Here is a 13,387-nt window from a genome sequence, read left to right as displayed (position 1 = left end):
GCTAAATGTATGACTAAGCATAGATCTGTATACAGTCAAGAAACCATTTAAAGGGTGAGAGCTACAATCAGAAACAGCCCAGAGAATTCTGTAAGAAGGCTATCAAAAGAAATTGGTGTCAACATACAAAAGTGTGCAAAGATCCAGATAAGCTACTCTAGTTTGAAACAGGGAAATTATTGCAACAGACATTTACCAATTATACAGTATTACATCTTCTGTTATTATAAGTGCTTTGTCAGACCACCATGCAGTAGAACTAAGTGTGCACATAAAGAAGGTCCCTACACATAGTTGCTATAGATATATTAGGATGAATACAGATCAAAATATAACTCATTTGAATAATATGTGGATTGGAACAGTATTCTAATGACACATTATAGTTATGGCAAATTCTCAAGTGAACTATATTACATTCTCAACCAAGCCTGCCCATTAAATAGAATTCAGTCACATGATGTAACCCATAACTGGATATCAAGTTCAGTCACTGAGGCTAGAGAAAAACTAAGATGGTATGGGTATGCTATGTTAAATGACTTGAGCAATAAAAAATTAAAAGAAGAGTTCAAAAAGTATCAGAAATACTATGTAGATCTCCTAATTTCCTAAAAACAGAAACATTTTGAAAGTGTCATTCAAAACTCAAATAATATTTCCAAAACATCATGGTCACTAGTAAATAGAGAAATAGGTAAATTTGGGAAGCATACAACTGAAAATCACTTGCTAATAAACGGCACAATAGAAACTGATCAGAATAAGATAGCAGATCTATTTAACAATTACTTTGCTTCTGTTGGCTCCAGCATAAACAATCAGCTTAAAAATTGTAAATACAAATTCAAAGGAACACCAGTGTCAGGAAGTATACTTTTGATGCCAACAAGTAAAGAAGAAATAACTGAAATAGTGACTAGCTTAAAGAATTCCCATGTAAGAGGATATGATGGTCTTAGTCTGTATACATAAAACTGCATCACCTCTATCAACAGTTATCAACTTTGATATGGAAGATGGTTTATTCCAGATGAGTTGAAAATTGCTCAAGTTGTGTCTAGTTTTAAAAAATGAAACAGAAATCTAGAAGAAAACTTTTGACCCATTTCTGTTCTTCCAATACTATCCAAAATCTTTGAGAAAGTAATATACATAAGAATCTGGAACTTCCTGCAATGCAAAAAAATGATTTCTAAGGGGCAGTGTGAGTTCGTCAAGGGGTCATCCACCATTACAACAGCATCCAACTTAATAGAAGGTGTCACTCAAGCAATAGATAATAAAGAACATGTATGTGGCATCTTTCTAGATTTACAAAAAGCATTTGACTGTGTGGCTATGACCATATTGCTGGACAAACTGAGGAACTATGGCATTCAAGGCAAAGCCCATAACCTGATGAGGTCCTACTTGACAAATAGGAAGCAGTTTGTGTCTATTAGCACTACAGAGGTAGCATACAAATCAAACACTAGTGACATAATTTTTGGTATTCCACAGGGATCACTATTAGGACCACTTCTTTTTATTATTTATGTTAATGATATTTATTCCATAACAAACCATGCAGATGATACCATGTTAATATGCCGCAATCCAAGCTATTTGCAGCACGAAGTGGAATTAAATACTATAGCAGGCTTAATTCTGCAGTATTTTAATGAAAACAAATTGAAATAAACACAAATAAATCTGTCTATATTTAATCTGATCTTGGGAGGCAAAAAACGCATGAAAACCAAATTTTAATGGGTAACAAATACATTAAAAAAGAATACTTGACCAAATTTCTTGGCCTGACACTTGATGCAGAGTTAAACTGGTCTGATCATGTAAATGATATTTGCAAAAAGCTATGTACTACCATATATGTCCTAAGAAAACTGACAACTTTTTGTAACATCACCACTCTGAGACACATATATTTTGCGCTATTTGCATCTCATCTAAGCTATGGGATAGAGGTATGGGGATCCAGCAGTAAAGGTAATATGAAAAGTGTACTGGTCTTACAAAAGAAGGCACTTAGAATTATGGGAAAGAAATATGCCAGGGAGTCCTGCAGAAATTTGTTTAATGAATTTAAAATACTAACTATTAATAACCTGTATGTACTGAAGATAATCATTATGGCAGTAAACAGTAACAAAACACTTAATAAAGAAATACACGACACAACACTAGAGGTATAGATAAAGTATCAAACTACTTACTGCTTCAGTTTTATAACTGTAAGTTTAACATAACAAAAACAACACTAAATATACATATGGTCATTAATTGTCACCCTGTACATGGATTAAGTAGGAATTGCAATTATGAATATCTGTGGGGACAGAACTACACTGACATTCTAATCATGGATATTACAGTGAATCATCACCCAATTCAAAAGTGAGGAACCATGAATTGAGAAAATCAGATCTTACTCTGGTGGAAGTAATTCAAACGGGTGAAGCTTCCTCCAGCCTATGAAGCTGCCTGCATAGTCTAGAGTTTCTTTGCAATGGAAGGAGATGTGGCAGACAGTTCTCCAGCAGTGGACATGAGTGATGTCTGACAGGTCTCTGCCGGCCAGTGTGGCCGTGCGGTTAAAGGCGCTTCAGTCTGGAACCGCGTGACCGCTACGGTCGCAGGTTCGAATCCTGCCGCGGGCATGGATGTGTGTGATGTCCTTAGGTTAGTTAGGTTTAAGTAGTTCTAAGTTCTAGGGGTCTGTTGACCACAGATGTTAAGTCCCATAGTGCTCAGAGCCATTTGAACCATTTGACAGGTCTCTCACTGTGCCCACGTCCTAGATGACCCCGTCAGCTCAAGGCTCAGCAGCGCTGTTGCCCAACTGTAAATATTACTTCCTTCACCAAACATGTAGCATGTACCCCCAGCGGCATACAACATGCTGCTAAGTCTATGACAAAAAAGGATGCTTGCAAAAAGTATGTACCAGCAGCTCTGCCACAAATGTGCCCCAACCTGTAGAAGTAAACCAAGTGAATGATAAATCTATGAATGCACCAACTTCTCAGTGTGCAGCCCAGAAAATGTAGATGTGTTCCTAAGCAAACACTCAGTAAAGATACTCCTTGAGACAGATTCTTTGGTGTCCTTGCTAAACCAACCCACTTACTTAAGTTTCGTGTCACAGCCCTTGCAGGTAGCTGATAGAAACATCTGGGCCTATGGACACCACCATGTGCCTTTGCTAGGAACACTTTCAGTTTTTCTCACATGCTACCAAGTCACTCATCCAGTAAATTATCTTGTGGTAGTTGACACCAAAATGGACAATGTTTTCAGGATAGACATCTTGTTTACAGGTGCAACTCATGAGAACCACCTTCACAACTCAAACTCTTGTTCCAGAGGCTAGGTGCAGAAGTACTCAGATGCAACCATCCTTGAAATATGTGGGGTTCAAACTCTTGGTCAATGTACTAAAACCAAAGAAAAATTATATCGTGGGCATCAGTAAAATGCAGTCACCCATGCATGAAAAAGACCTATGAGTGTTTCTGTGTAAGATCAATCATCATGATTATTTAATTACAAACCTAACTGAACTCTCTTACACATCAAACCAGATACATCACCAGGGCACACATTTCAAACTGTCGCCTTGCTGTCTAGAATTTGGAAGATTGCCTTAAGTGGGAGCTGTATTCACAATATATACCCCTTGTCTGTTGCTGGTAGTAGTGATTAATGAATCCCCCCATGGCATAGGTGTAATACTGTCCCCAGAGCACCCTACTGCATATGCTCCTTAGACCTTATCCATATCCCAGCAATGCTTCTCTCAAACAGAATGGGAGGCCCTCAGTATCATCTACCCAGCCCTGAAATTTAAATTGTTATTTTATTGACAGAAATCTACATCAAGATGAACTTTCATGGTCCATCAACCATTGCTCACTATCTTTGGACCTAAGCATTGCTTTCCAGACTGGGTCACCCATCGCCTCCAGCACTAGGCACTGTTATTGTTGAATTTTCACTATTCTAGCCACTATCAGGAAGAGACATTGCATGATAACATGGATGTGCTGTTGCAATTCGCCATGAGACTCTATCCAGCTTTTGACCAACATGAATAATTATTGTATTTTCAACTTGATTCAGATCTTGATTTGGCTATTTTGGCTTTTTCCTTAACAGCACACAATGCCACAATTGCTACATGCAAGGAACCAACGTTACGCTGCCTTTTTCACTTTGTGCCACATGAAGGGTTGGACTTACCTCATTGGCTCCGAATGTTGTCCCTATTGGCCATGGTGAAATTAACTACAACTGGGTCTTATATAAGGACTACTGCCACATCTGGATTCTTCACTTTCAGTTGTGGGTGCTGTGCATGCTGCACAATGCCCATCTGGACATGTCCCGGATGAAAAGTTTGGTGTGGTAATGCATTCTAGCACAATATAGACTCTGACATTATAATTTTGTCTGATAGTGTTCTGAGTGTCAGGCCCATCAAGTTGCACATCTCCAACAGTTCTCCCTCCAGTGTGACACAGTGGAACCATCGGAGAATATCCACCTATATTTTACTGGCCAGTTTTGTGGCTGCAGTTTAGTTGGTTGTGATTTATTCTTTTTCTCACTTCCCTTTAGTGATCCATTTGTCCCAGATCACTTATACTGCTACAGTCATGTCTTTGGAAAAATCTTTGCCATTGAAGGCATCTAATGCTCTTTGGGTTTAGATAATAGGATGGTGTTCACCTCTCATGACTTTGAACTGTTTAGTGCTTATAATAGAATTCAGCACCTTCGTACCATGCCCTTTCATTCAGCTTCCAACAATCACATGGAACACTTCATCCACATATTCAAGACCCACCTCCACAAGAAATGTCCAGCACTGCAGCTTACACCATTTGCAATATTCTGGCAACTTATAGGGCCACCCTGATTGAAAGCTGCAATCTGGCAGAGCTGATTTATGGTTGCCCTCACCACACTCTTGGTCTTGCTGTGGCTGGCCCTGGCACATGTCATCAATGAGGCCTTCCCCTTCAGGGTGTACACTTCAGTGTGGCCCATGAACCTGGATGCCACCCAAACTGGATCTGTGGACAGCTTCCCTCCAATGTAGGTCCATGATGTGTATTGTTGTCTCTGCTCACAAGCTGCTGTGGTGCCATCAAATTTAATTTCATCTCCACCATCTCGTTCAGCAGCTCCTGGCTTCACCAGCCCCAGTGAATCCTCCAGTCCAAAGGTGGCTCATGCACCTTCCATTGAGCCTCATCCTACCACAGACTTCTGCAGTGGTGCTCCTGAGGGAGGGCTTGTAGTAGTCCCGTTGGAGCATTCTCTGATGGATTCTGCATATAAGACAGCACATGGCCAATTGTAATTTGATCAGTGAAACTGCACACCATTCAGTCTGTTGGTTTGGTTCTTTCTATGGACTTTGTTTACATGTGTCTATTCTTCAGATTCTGTTAGTTACTGATGGAGCTCTGACACTGCACAAACTGGACTTTCATTAGGTTCTACATGACTGTGATCCCCCATGAAGGAAAGGTCATTTCATTATATTGTTTACTTAAAACAGCTTGCACTGCACCAAGGAGGATTCTGCAATGTGGCTCAATTTGTTAAATAAACTGGGGCAAGTCACTGTTACTTTTTAGTGTAAATAATATTTACAAAAATCACAAAGTTGTTATATTCAAGCTATAATTACAACAAACAAGAAGAATGATATTCATCATACTTTGTTAAATTGATTTTAGGATAGAAAAAGATGAACAATGCTGCTTCCAAAATATTTTTTTACTTACCTAATGATATAAAACATCTGACAGTCAACTACACTAAATTTGAAAGCAAACTATGAAGTTATTTCTCAGCAATTACATAATTTACACAGAAGAGTGTGTATTTAGAAAAATGTTTACTTAGATGCTTGTAGTACACACTTATTTTCATCAAAACTTACCAGTACACAGTTTTAATCTGTCAGGAAGTTTTACTGTCTTGACACTGCAGCACAACTGAGAGGGGGGCCTGTGTTGTTTGGCATTGAAAGGAATGTGACTCAGGATAGGAGGGATAAGGAGATAGAGAATAGGGTAAGAATGTGGCACTGGAGTGCTTGCCCTGGTGCAGGCATAGCAAGTTGTGTGTGCCACACAAGGTATTTGTATGCTATATGCAACTCCCTGTACCTGTACTAATGTGAGCTCACCAGCGGCACATACCTACCCTGTTCTCATGTAACCTCTCCCTCTCAGTCCTGAGCCACCCTCCTCTCCACCCTTCTCTTTCCCTCCAGTCTTCCTTCCTCCTTCTCACCCACTCCACCCAATACAGCCCCTGACCCTAGTACAGCTGCACTGACTGGATGGACAGATGGGACATTGTAGCTGAACAACACTCGCAGTATTGTCTATATTCTTACTGACTGCACAGTACCTCAGTTACATACTGAGTATTTATTTTTACTTCGTGCTTTATCTGTATCCCTTTCAAGACTTTCCATTATCATATTTATTATATGTCTTATTGTTTTATTTCTGTGCTGCTGAGTGCCATATGTTTTGTATTACTTGTAGAACACTATACAATTATGCTTCTACACAACTATGCTGCAACACCACATCAGTCCTGATTCTTTCACTCACACTTTTTATATTACTATGAAAGTTTGTTTCAAAAGTGAAAAATTTCGAATGTGCAGCACTGATGACAACAATTTCTTCTATAAAGCTGGTGAAAGTGAAATGACTTGTTCATACACTATGTTCTTTGTAACAGGAATCATAAATATTTTGATATCTGATATTAGGTAACTACCTCCAATGGCTATGTTTTCATCTAGTACCTGTCAATCTCACAGGAATCCATCTTTTTGGCTTACCAGTCTTCAAGAAATATCTGATTTTCCTGTATCTCTCACTGTCTGAAAACTCTCTTTCATTAAATCTTCACTGTTGTACCGTTCTTGGGCCAATTTTTACATGCTGTCTCCTCTAAACTTCTCCACAAATTGTCAATTTTGGCTTTATGCTTACAGATATATTCAATTTATTTCCTAATTTTGTACACCTGTCTTCCATTAGGTCATTTATTGTTATGAAGAATGCAAAGATGTATTTTATTAATTTATCTTCTGACAGTGTATCTGAACATTTCATCATTTCATCTGTATTTCAATTTGATAATGGCCAGACTCACATTCTCAACCTCTTCTCTAATTTATTCATTCATTTGCAACCCATTATTATGCCATCTGTGCCTTCTCACTGCATCTGAAATGCTGTTTTCTGTTCGGCATACCAGATACCTATTTTCGGATGTGACCTACAGTTTTGAAATCAATTCAAATCCAGTGGCACTCTACTGTTTATTACTTTCACTGTCTATTTGAATTTCATTTTCAATTGTTCTAAACATACAAATTTTCATTACCTTATCCAATAAAATCACTGATAACCTAAACTGTCTTCCTTTCAGTGGACTGGTTATACAACATTTTCATCTTGCTGTAAATAATATTTACCTCTACTCTCATGCTTCCTTTATTGAGCTCATCAAATTTTTGCTAACACATTTCATTTCTCCCAATCTTTTCATGTAGTCAAAGTGCAGTTGTAGCCTCATTACAGATATTAACTGAGAAACTGATAATGTAGACTTGATTTCTCAAGGCAGTCAGCACAGTTTTTATTACAATGAAGTAAAATTTTCATATAAATTAATAAATCCTAGACAAAGTGGTAACCCATAGTCATTGCTTTTCTTGTTTAGTTGTATTTGAAACTTGAAAATTTTCATCATACAGCACTCAGTTCTAAAATCAGGATTTTCCTTCCTAACTAAATTCTAATGTTTCTTTTTATCTTCTAAACAATTAATGAGAATTTTGGTAAAAGTCTTGCATACCACTAACTAAAGACAATCAAACTATGGCCTTCTTCTCTGTTCCCTTTCTTGTGAGTTGAAACTACTGTTCCTAATATTGATTACTGCATTTTTATCAAGATACTTGCTGAACAATTCAAGAACTAGCAGACAGGCACAATTAAAAGACACTCACATAAGGCTTTTGGCCATAGACTTCATCAGTAAAACACACATATATATATATATATATATATATATAATAGAGGGAAACGTTCCACGTGGGAAAAATATATTTAAAAAGAAAGATGATGAGACTTACCAAACAAAAGCGCTGGCAGGTCGATAGACACACAGACAAACACAAACATACACACAAAATCTAGCTTTCGCAACCAATGGTTGCCTCGTCAGGAAAGAGGGAAGGAGAGGGAAAGACAAAAGGATTTGGGTTTTAAGGGAGAGGGTAAGGAGTCATTCCAATCCCGGGAGCGGAAAGACTTACCTTAGGGGGAAAAAAGGACAGGTATACACTCGCACACACACATATATCCATCCTCATATACACAGACACAAGCAGACATTTGTAAAGGCAAAGAGTTTGGGCAGAGATGTCAGTCGGGGCGGATGTACAAAGGCAAAGATGATGTTGAAAGACAGGTGAGGTACGAGCGGCGGCAAATTGAAATTAGAAATTAGCGGAGATTGAGGCCTGGCGGATAGCGGGAAGAGAGGATATGCTGAAGGGCAAGTTCCCATCTCCGGAGTTCTGACAGGTTGGTGTTAGTGGGAAGTATCCAGATAACCCGGACGGTGTAACACTGTGCCAAGATGTGCTGGCCGTGCACCAAGGCATGTTTAGCCACAGGGTGATCCTCATTACCAACAAACACTGTCTGCCTGTGTCCATTCATGCGAATGGACAGTTTGTTGCTGGTCATTCCCACATAGAACGCTTCACAGTGTAGGCAGGTCAGTTGGTAAATCACGTGGGTGCTTTCACACGTGGCTCTGCCTTTGATCGTGTACACCTTCCGGGTTACAGGACTGGAGTAGGTGGTGGTGGGAGGGTGCATGGGACAGGTTTTACACCGGGGGCGGTTACAGGGGTAGGAGCCAGAGGGTAGGGAAGGTGGTCTGGGGATTTCATAGGGATGAACTAAAAGGTTGCGAAGGTTAGGTGGACGGCGGAAAGACACTCTTGGTGGAGTGGGGAGGATTTCATGAAGGATGGATCTCATTTCAGGGCAGGATTTGAGGAAGTCGTATCCCTGCTGGAGAGCCACATTCAGAATCTGATCCAGTCCCGGAAAGTATCCTGTCACAAGTGGGGCACTTTTGGGGTTCTTCTGTGGAAGGTTCCGGGTTTGAGGAGATGAGGAAGTGGCTCTGGTTATTTGCTTGTGTACCAGGTCGGGAGGGTAGTTACGGGATGCAAAAGCTGTTTTCAGGTTGTTGGTGTAGTGGTTCAAGGATTCCGGACTGGAGCAGATTCGTTTGCCACGAAGACCTAGGCTGTAGGGAAGGGACCGTTTGATGTGGAACGGGTGGCAGCTGTCATAATGGAGGTACTGTTGCTTGTTGGTGGGTTTGATGTGGACGGACGTGTGAAGCTGGCCATTGGACAGGTGGAGGTCAACGTCAAGGAAAGTGGCATGGGATTTGGAGTGGGACCAGGTGAATCTGATGGAACCAAAGGAGTTGAGGTTGGAGAGGAAATTCTGGAGTTCTTCTTCACTGTGAGCTAGATTTTGTGTGTATGTTTGTGTTTGTCTGTGTGTCTATCGACCTGCCAGCGCTTTTGTTTGGTAAGTCTCATCATCTTTCTTTTTAAATATATATATATATATATATACAATAGAGGGAAACATTCCACGTGGGAAAAATATATCTAAAAACAAAGATGATGTAACTTACCAAACGAAAGTGTTGGCATGTTGATAGACACACAAACAAACACAAACACACACACACAAAATTCCAGCTTTTGCAACCAGCAGTTGCTTCATCAGGAAAGAGGGCAGGAGAGGGAAAGACGAAAGGATGTGGGTTTTAAGGGAGAGGGTAAGGAGTCATTCCAGTCCCAGGAGCGGAAAGACTTACCTTAGGGGGAAAAAGGGACAGGTATACACTCACACACACACACACACATATCCATCCGCACATATACAGACACAAGCAGACATATGCAAAGGCAAAGAGTTTGGGCGGAGAGTTCTGATAGGTTGACACCGTCTGGATTATCTGGATACTTCCCACTGACAACAACCTATCAGAACTCCGGAGGTGGGAACTTGCCCTTCAATATATCCTCTCTTCCCATTATCCACCAGGCCTCAACCTCCGCTAATTTCAAATTGCCGCTGCTCATACCTCACCTGTCATTCAACAACATCTTTGCCTCTGTACTTCCGCCTCGACTGGCATCTCTGCCCAAACTTTTTGCCTTTACATATGTCTGCTTGTGTCTGTATATGTGCGGATGGATATGTGTGTGTGTGCGAGTGTATACCTGTCCCTTTTTCTCCCTAAGGTAAGTCTTTCCGCTCCCGGGACTGGAATGACTCCTTACCCTCTCCCTTAAAACCCACATCCTTTTGTCTTTCCCTCTCCTTCCCTCTTTCCTGATGAAGCAACCATGGGTTGCAAAAGCTTGAAATTTGTGTGTATGTTTGTGTTTGTTATTGTCTCTATCAACATACCAACACTTTCATTTGGTAATCAGTAAAACACACACACAAACACACACACACACACACACACACACACACACACACACACACACAAGCACACCTCACACATACACAACCACCAGCTCCAGAATCTTGGGCCAGAATGCAACATCACGTGAGATGCAAGCAGTAATCCGGAGGGGCTGGGGATTGCAAGCAGCAATGGGAAGCAAGCAGCAATCTGGAGATTGTGTGTGGATGAGATTTGCTTGCTTGCTTGTGTGTGTGTGTGTGTGTGTGTGTGTGTGTGTGTGTGTGTGTGTGTGTGTGTGCGTGTGTGCGTGTGTGTGTCTTTTACTGATGAAGCCTATGGCCAAAAACTATATATGAGTGTCTTTTAATTGTGCCTGCCTGTAACTTGTCATGCCTTCTTTTACTGTAAGTGTCAATCTGTCTTTTCCTACATTGCTGTATTGAAGAGGTAGTGCAACAGCCACTGACAATTTTTTTAGACCCAATGACCTGCTGTTATTTAGTTGTGAAACTAACAGGCAATGGTTTATCTGACTATAGAGATAAAATGTTAACATATTATGATAAAATATATTGATAAGTTAAGTACAAGGAAAAGTACTGCACAACAGAATCATAAACTATGACTCTATTATGATGTTCAGTGAGGTATTACTGGTTCACCTTTATAACCTCAACAATTTGTGATTTTCAGTGATATAATGAATTCTGTTAATTCTTTAATAGTTGAGCCACTAAAAGGTCTCCATTGTGGATCATATAGTGCCTACTTAAAAAAACACACCTGTTTCTGAGAGTTTATTTTAGTTACTGTGCTTTCTGTTGCTGTTAAGAATAATTTAGTAAATATCATGACAAAAGAGTTGAATCAATAGTCAAGTGCTACAGCTAGTCCTAAGGAGTCACAGAAATAATAAATCTGTTTGTGTCATGTGCTACTCTTTTCCTGTTAGCTTAACTACCGGTATTGTGGATTTTAGTACATAACGTATATGATGATTGACATAGCCTCTGATTTGTTTGCAGGGCAGTTCTTGTCTATGACTAATCTATGAAATTAAATTAAATTTTCACTGTTTTCAATAAAGACATTTTCAGCAGAAGTAAAAATCTAAATAAAGAAGAGTCAATAAAATATATATTAGTTTATACAGTAGCTCACCCTTAAGTGGCGATGGATGTCTCTGAAACCAATCCTTGTAATTACACAGTCCCATGGCAGCTGTAAAGCGTGTTGTATTTGGCTGGCTGTTTTGCCCCTGGAACCTTCATAGAGTACGACCAGCACAGATGCAGCTCCATAAGGGGAGAATGCAAAATTCCCCCTTGTGTATGCATAGTCCTGTAGCCATTACCACAGGTTTCTTAAACCGAAGACTTAGAGGAAATTCACGATCCATATTTGATACTGAAATATTATAACATCACATTTGCTAAGCATATGTGACATTAACCATATATCTATATTAAAATTTAATACACAAAGCAGAAAGTGGTTATGCTTATAGCACATAATGAAATTAAATATTGCATAATTACCTGCACATAGAGTCATGATGTTAACACACAGAAGACATACAAGAAACAGTAGAATTAATACTGGGAGTTTTTATGATGAAATAACAGATATGCTTGCGCATTTTGTGCTTTGACACAGTGATGACATAATATTCACACTAAAGTCTGGCATTCTGGATACCTTTTGTTGTCTACTTCAGCATAATTATAAGTTGGTCCTGGTTCTGAAAGCTTGAGATTCAATGGTGTTTTTGTGTATAGCAGTTAGTCTGGTGCCAGTGTCACATCAGTTTTTGGAAACGTTACTTTGGACAAACCTGTCCTCTGACAAATTCATGTCAGAGAGGTGGTAGAGTTTGATGTTTTGTTGACGTCAAAGTTAATTAGAGCTGGGGAATATTCATATAAATGCAAGAAACCCTAATCAGAGGACAGAATCCTAAGAAATCACCACTTGGCAATTATGAAAAACAACTAATTGTTCATAAAATTTGTATAATTTTTTTAAAAATATCGGATGCAATGAGATGCAAGGTCACTTAATCAAGTGGGCCAATGATGAATAGTTGCCTTTATTGATGTGTGTTGCTAAGACATAACATTGTGGCTGAACCACACCTGGGATACAACAATAACAGTATACATTCTAAGAGGTATTGATGTGCTGTAATTAGATCAACAGAAGACAGTACAGGAGCTTTTCTACATTTATTGAAGGTGAGTGATGCCATTAACCATTTAGTTAAAACTGGAGTTTATTGTCCTCTGAGGGGATGCAGCAGATTAATGATCATTCCTTTCAGCAGTGATAAAACTTATATACTGATAAACATCACATGCACCAGAACCAGAAATAACTGTTGATAGAATGAAATTTCCCAGCACTGCTTGTAATGGATTCCCATTCGTACTAAAGCGATTGCTGCTAGAGTGCAGCAGTAGTCTATGACTGACCAGGACACGACTCTAGATTGTTGTCAGAATTCTTTTGTTTCAATATAGATGCTGATTGTCTTAATAAGAATACAAAGTGTGGTTCTCTAAGAGATCTGTAGTGTGAGTATATTTTATTAAAATTGCTTGTAAATGAAGGAAGGATGGCAGAAGTGGTCATGCTAAAACTCTTTTCAATGTTAAGGTCATTGGATGTGGAGTGCAAGCTATGACTGGACAGGTACAGGTTCAGAAAGTGAGTCATGACCTCGACTGAGGAACCACTGTGGCATTTTCCTAAAGTGATTTACAGAAGGAGTGGGAATCCTAAATCTCAACAGTCAGATGGTATCATGAACCCTGCTGATCCT

General features: G+C 39.5%; 1 protein-coding gene across 4 annotated transcripts in view; it reads right to left on the bottom strand.

The window, feature by feature from the left end:
* LOC126162411 (location of vulva defective 1-like) overlaps positions 1 to 13,387 on the bottom strand; it is a 111,885-nt gene that overhangs the window by 30,329 nt on the left and 68,169 nt on the right. For 3 of the 4 annotated variants that reach the window (XM_049918909.1, XM_049918907.1, XM_049918908.1), the window contains exon 3: positions 11,728 to 11,907. In XM_049918909.1, the coding sequence (XP_049774866.1) occupies positions 11,728 to 11,907 (180 nt within the window). Of the gene's footprint in view, positions 1 to 11,727; positions 11,974 to 13,387 lie in introns of all 4 variants that reach the window. The other variant, XM_049918910.1, reaches the window with a different exon arrangement.

The sequence above is a fragment of the Schistocerca cancellata genome, chromosome 2, assembly GCF_023864275.1.
Source record: "Schistocerca cancellata isolate TAMUIC-IGC-003103 chromosome 2, iqSchCanc2.1, whole genome shotgun sequence".
Lineage (NCBI taxonomy): Eukaryota > Metazoa > Arthropoda > Insecta > Orthoptera > Acrididae > Schistocerca > Schistocerca cancellata.
The sequence above is the reverse complement of the archived record's forward strand: the minus strand, read 5'-3'. Positions and strand labels throughout refer to the sequence as shown.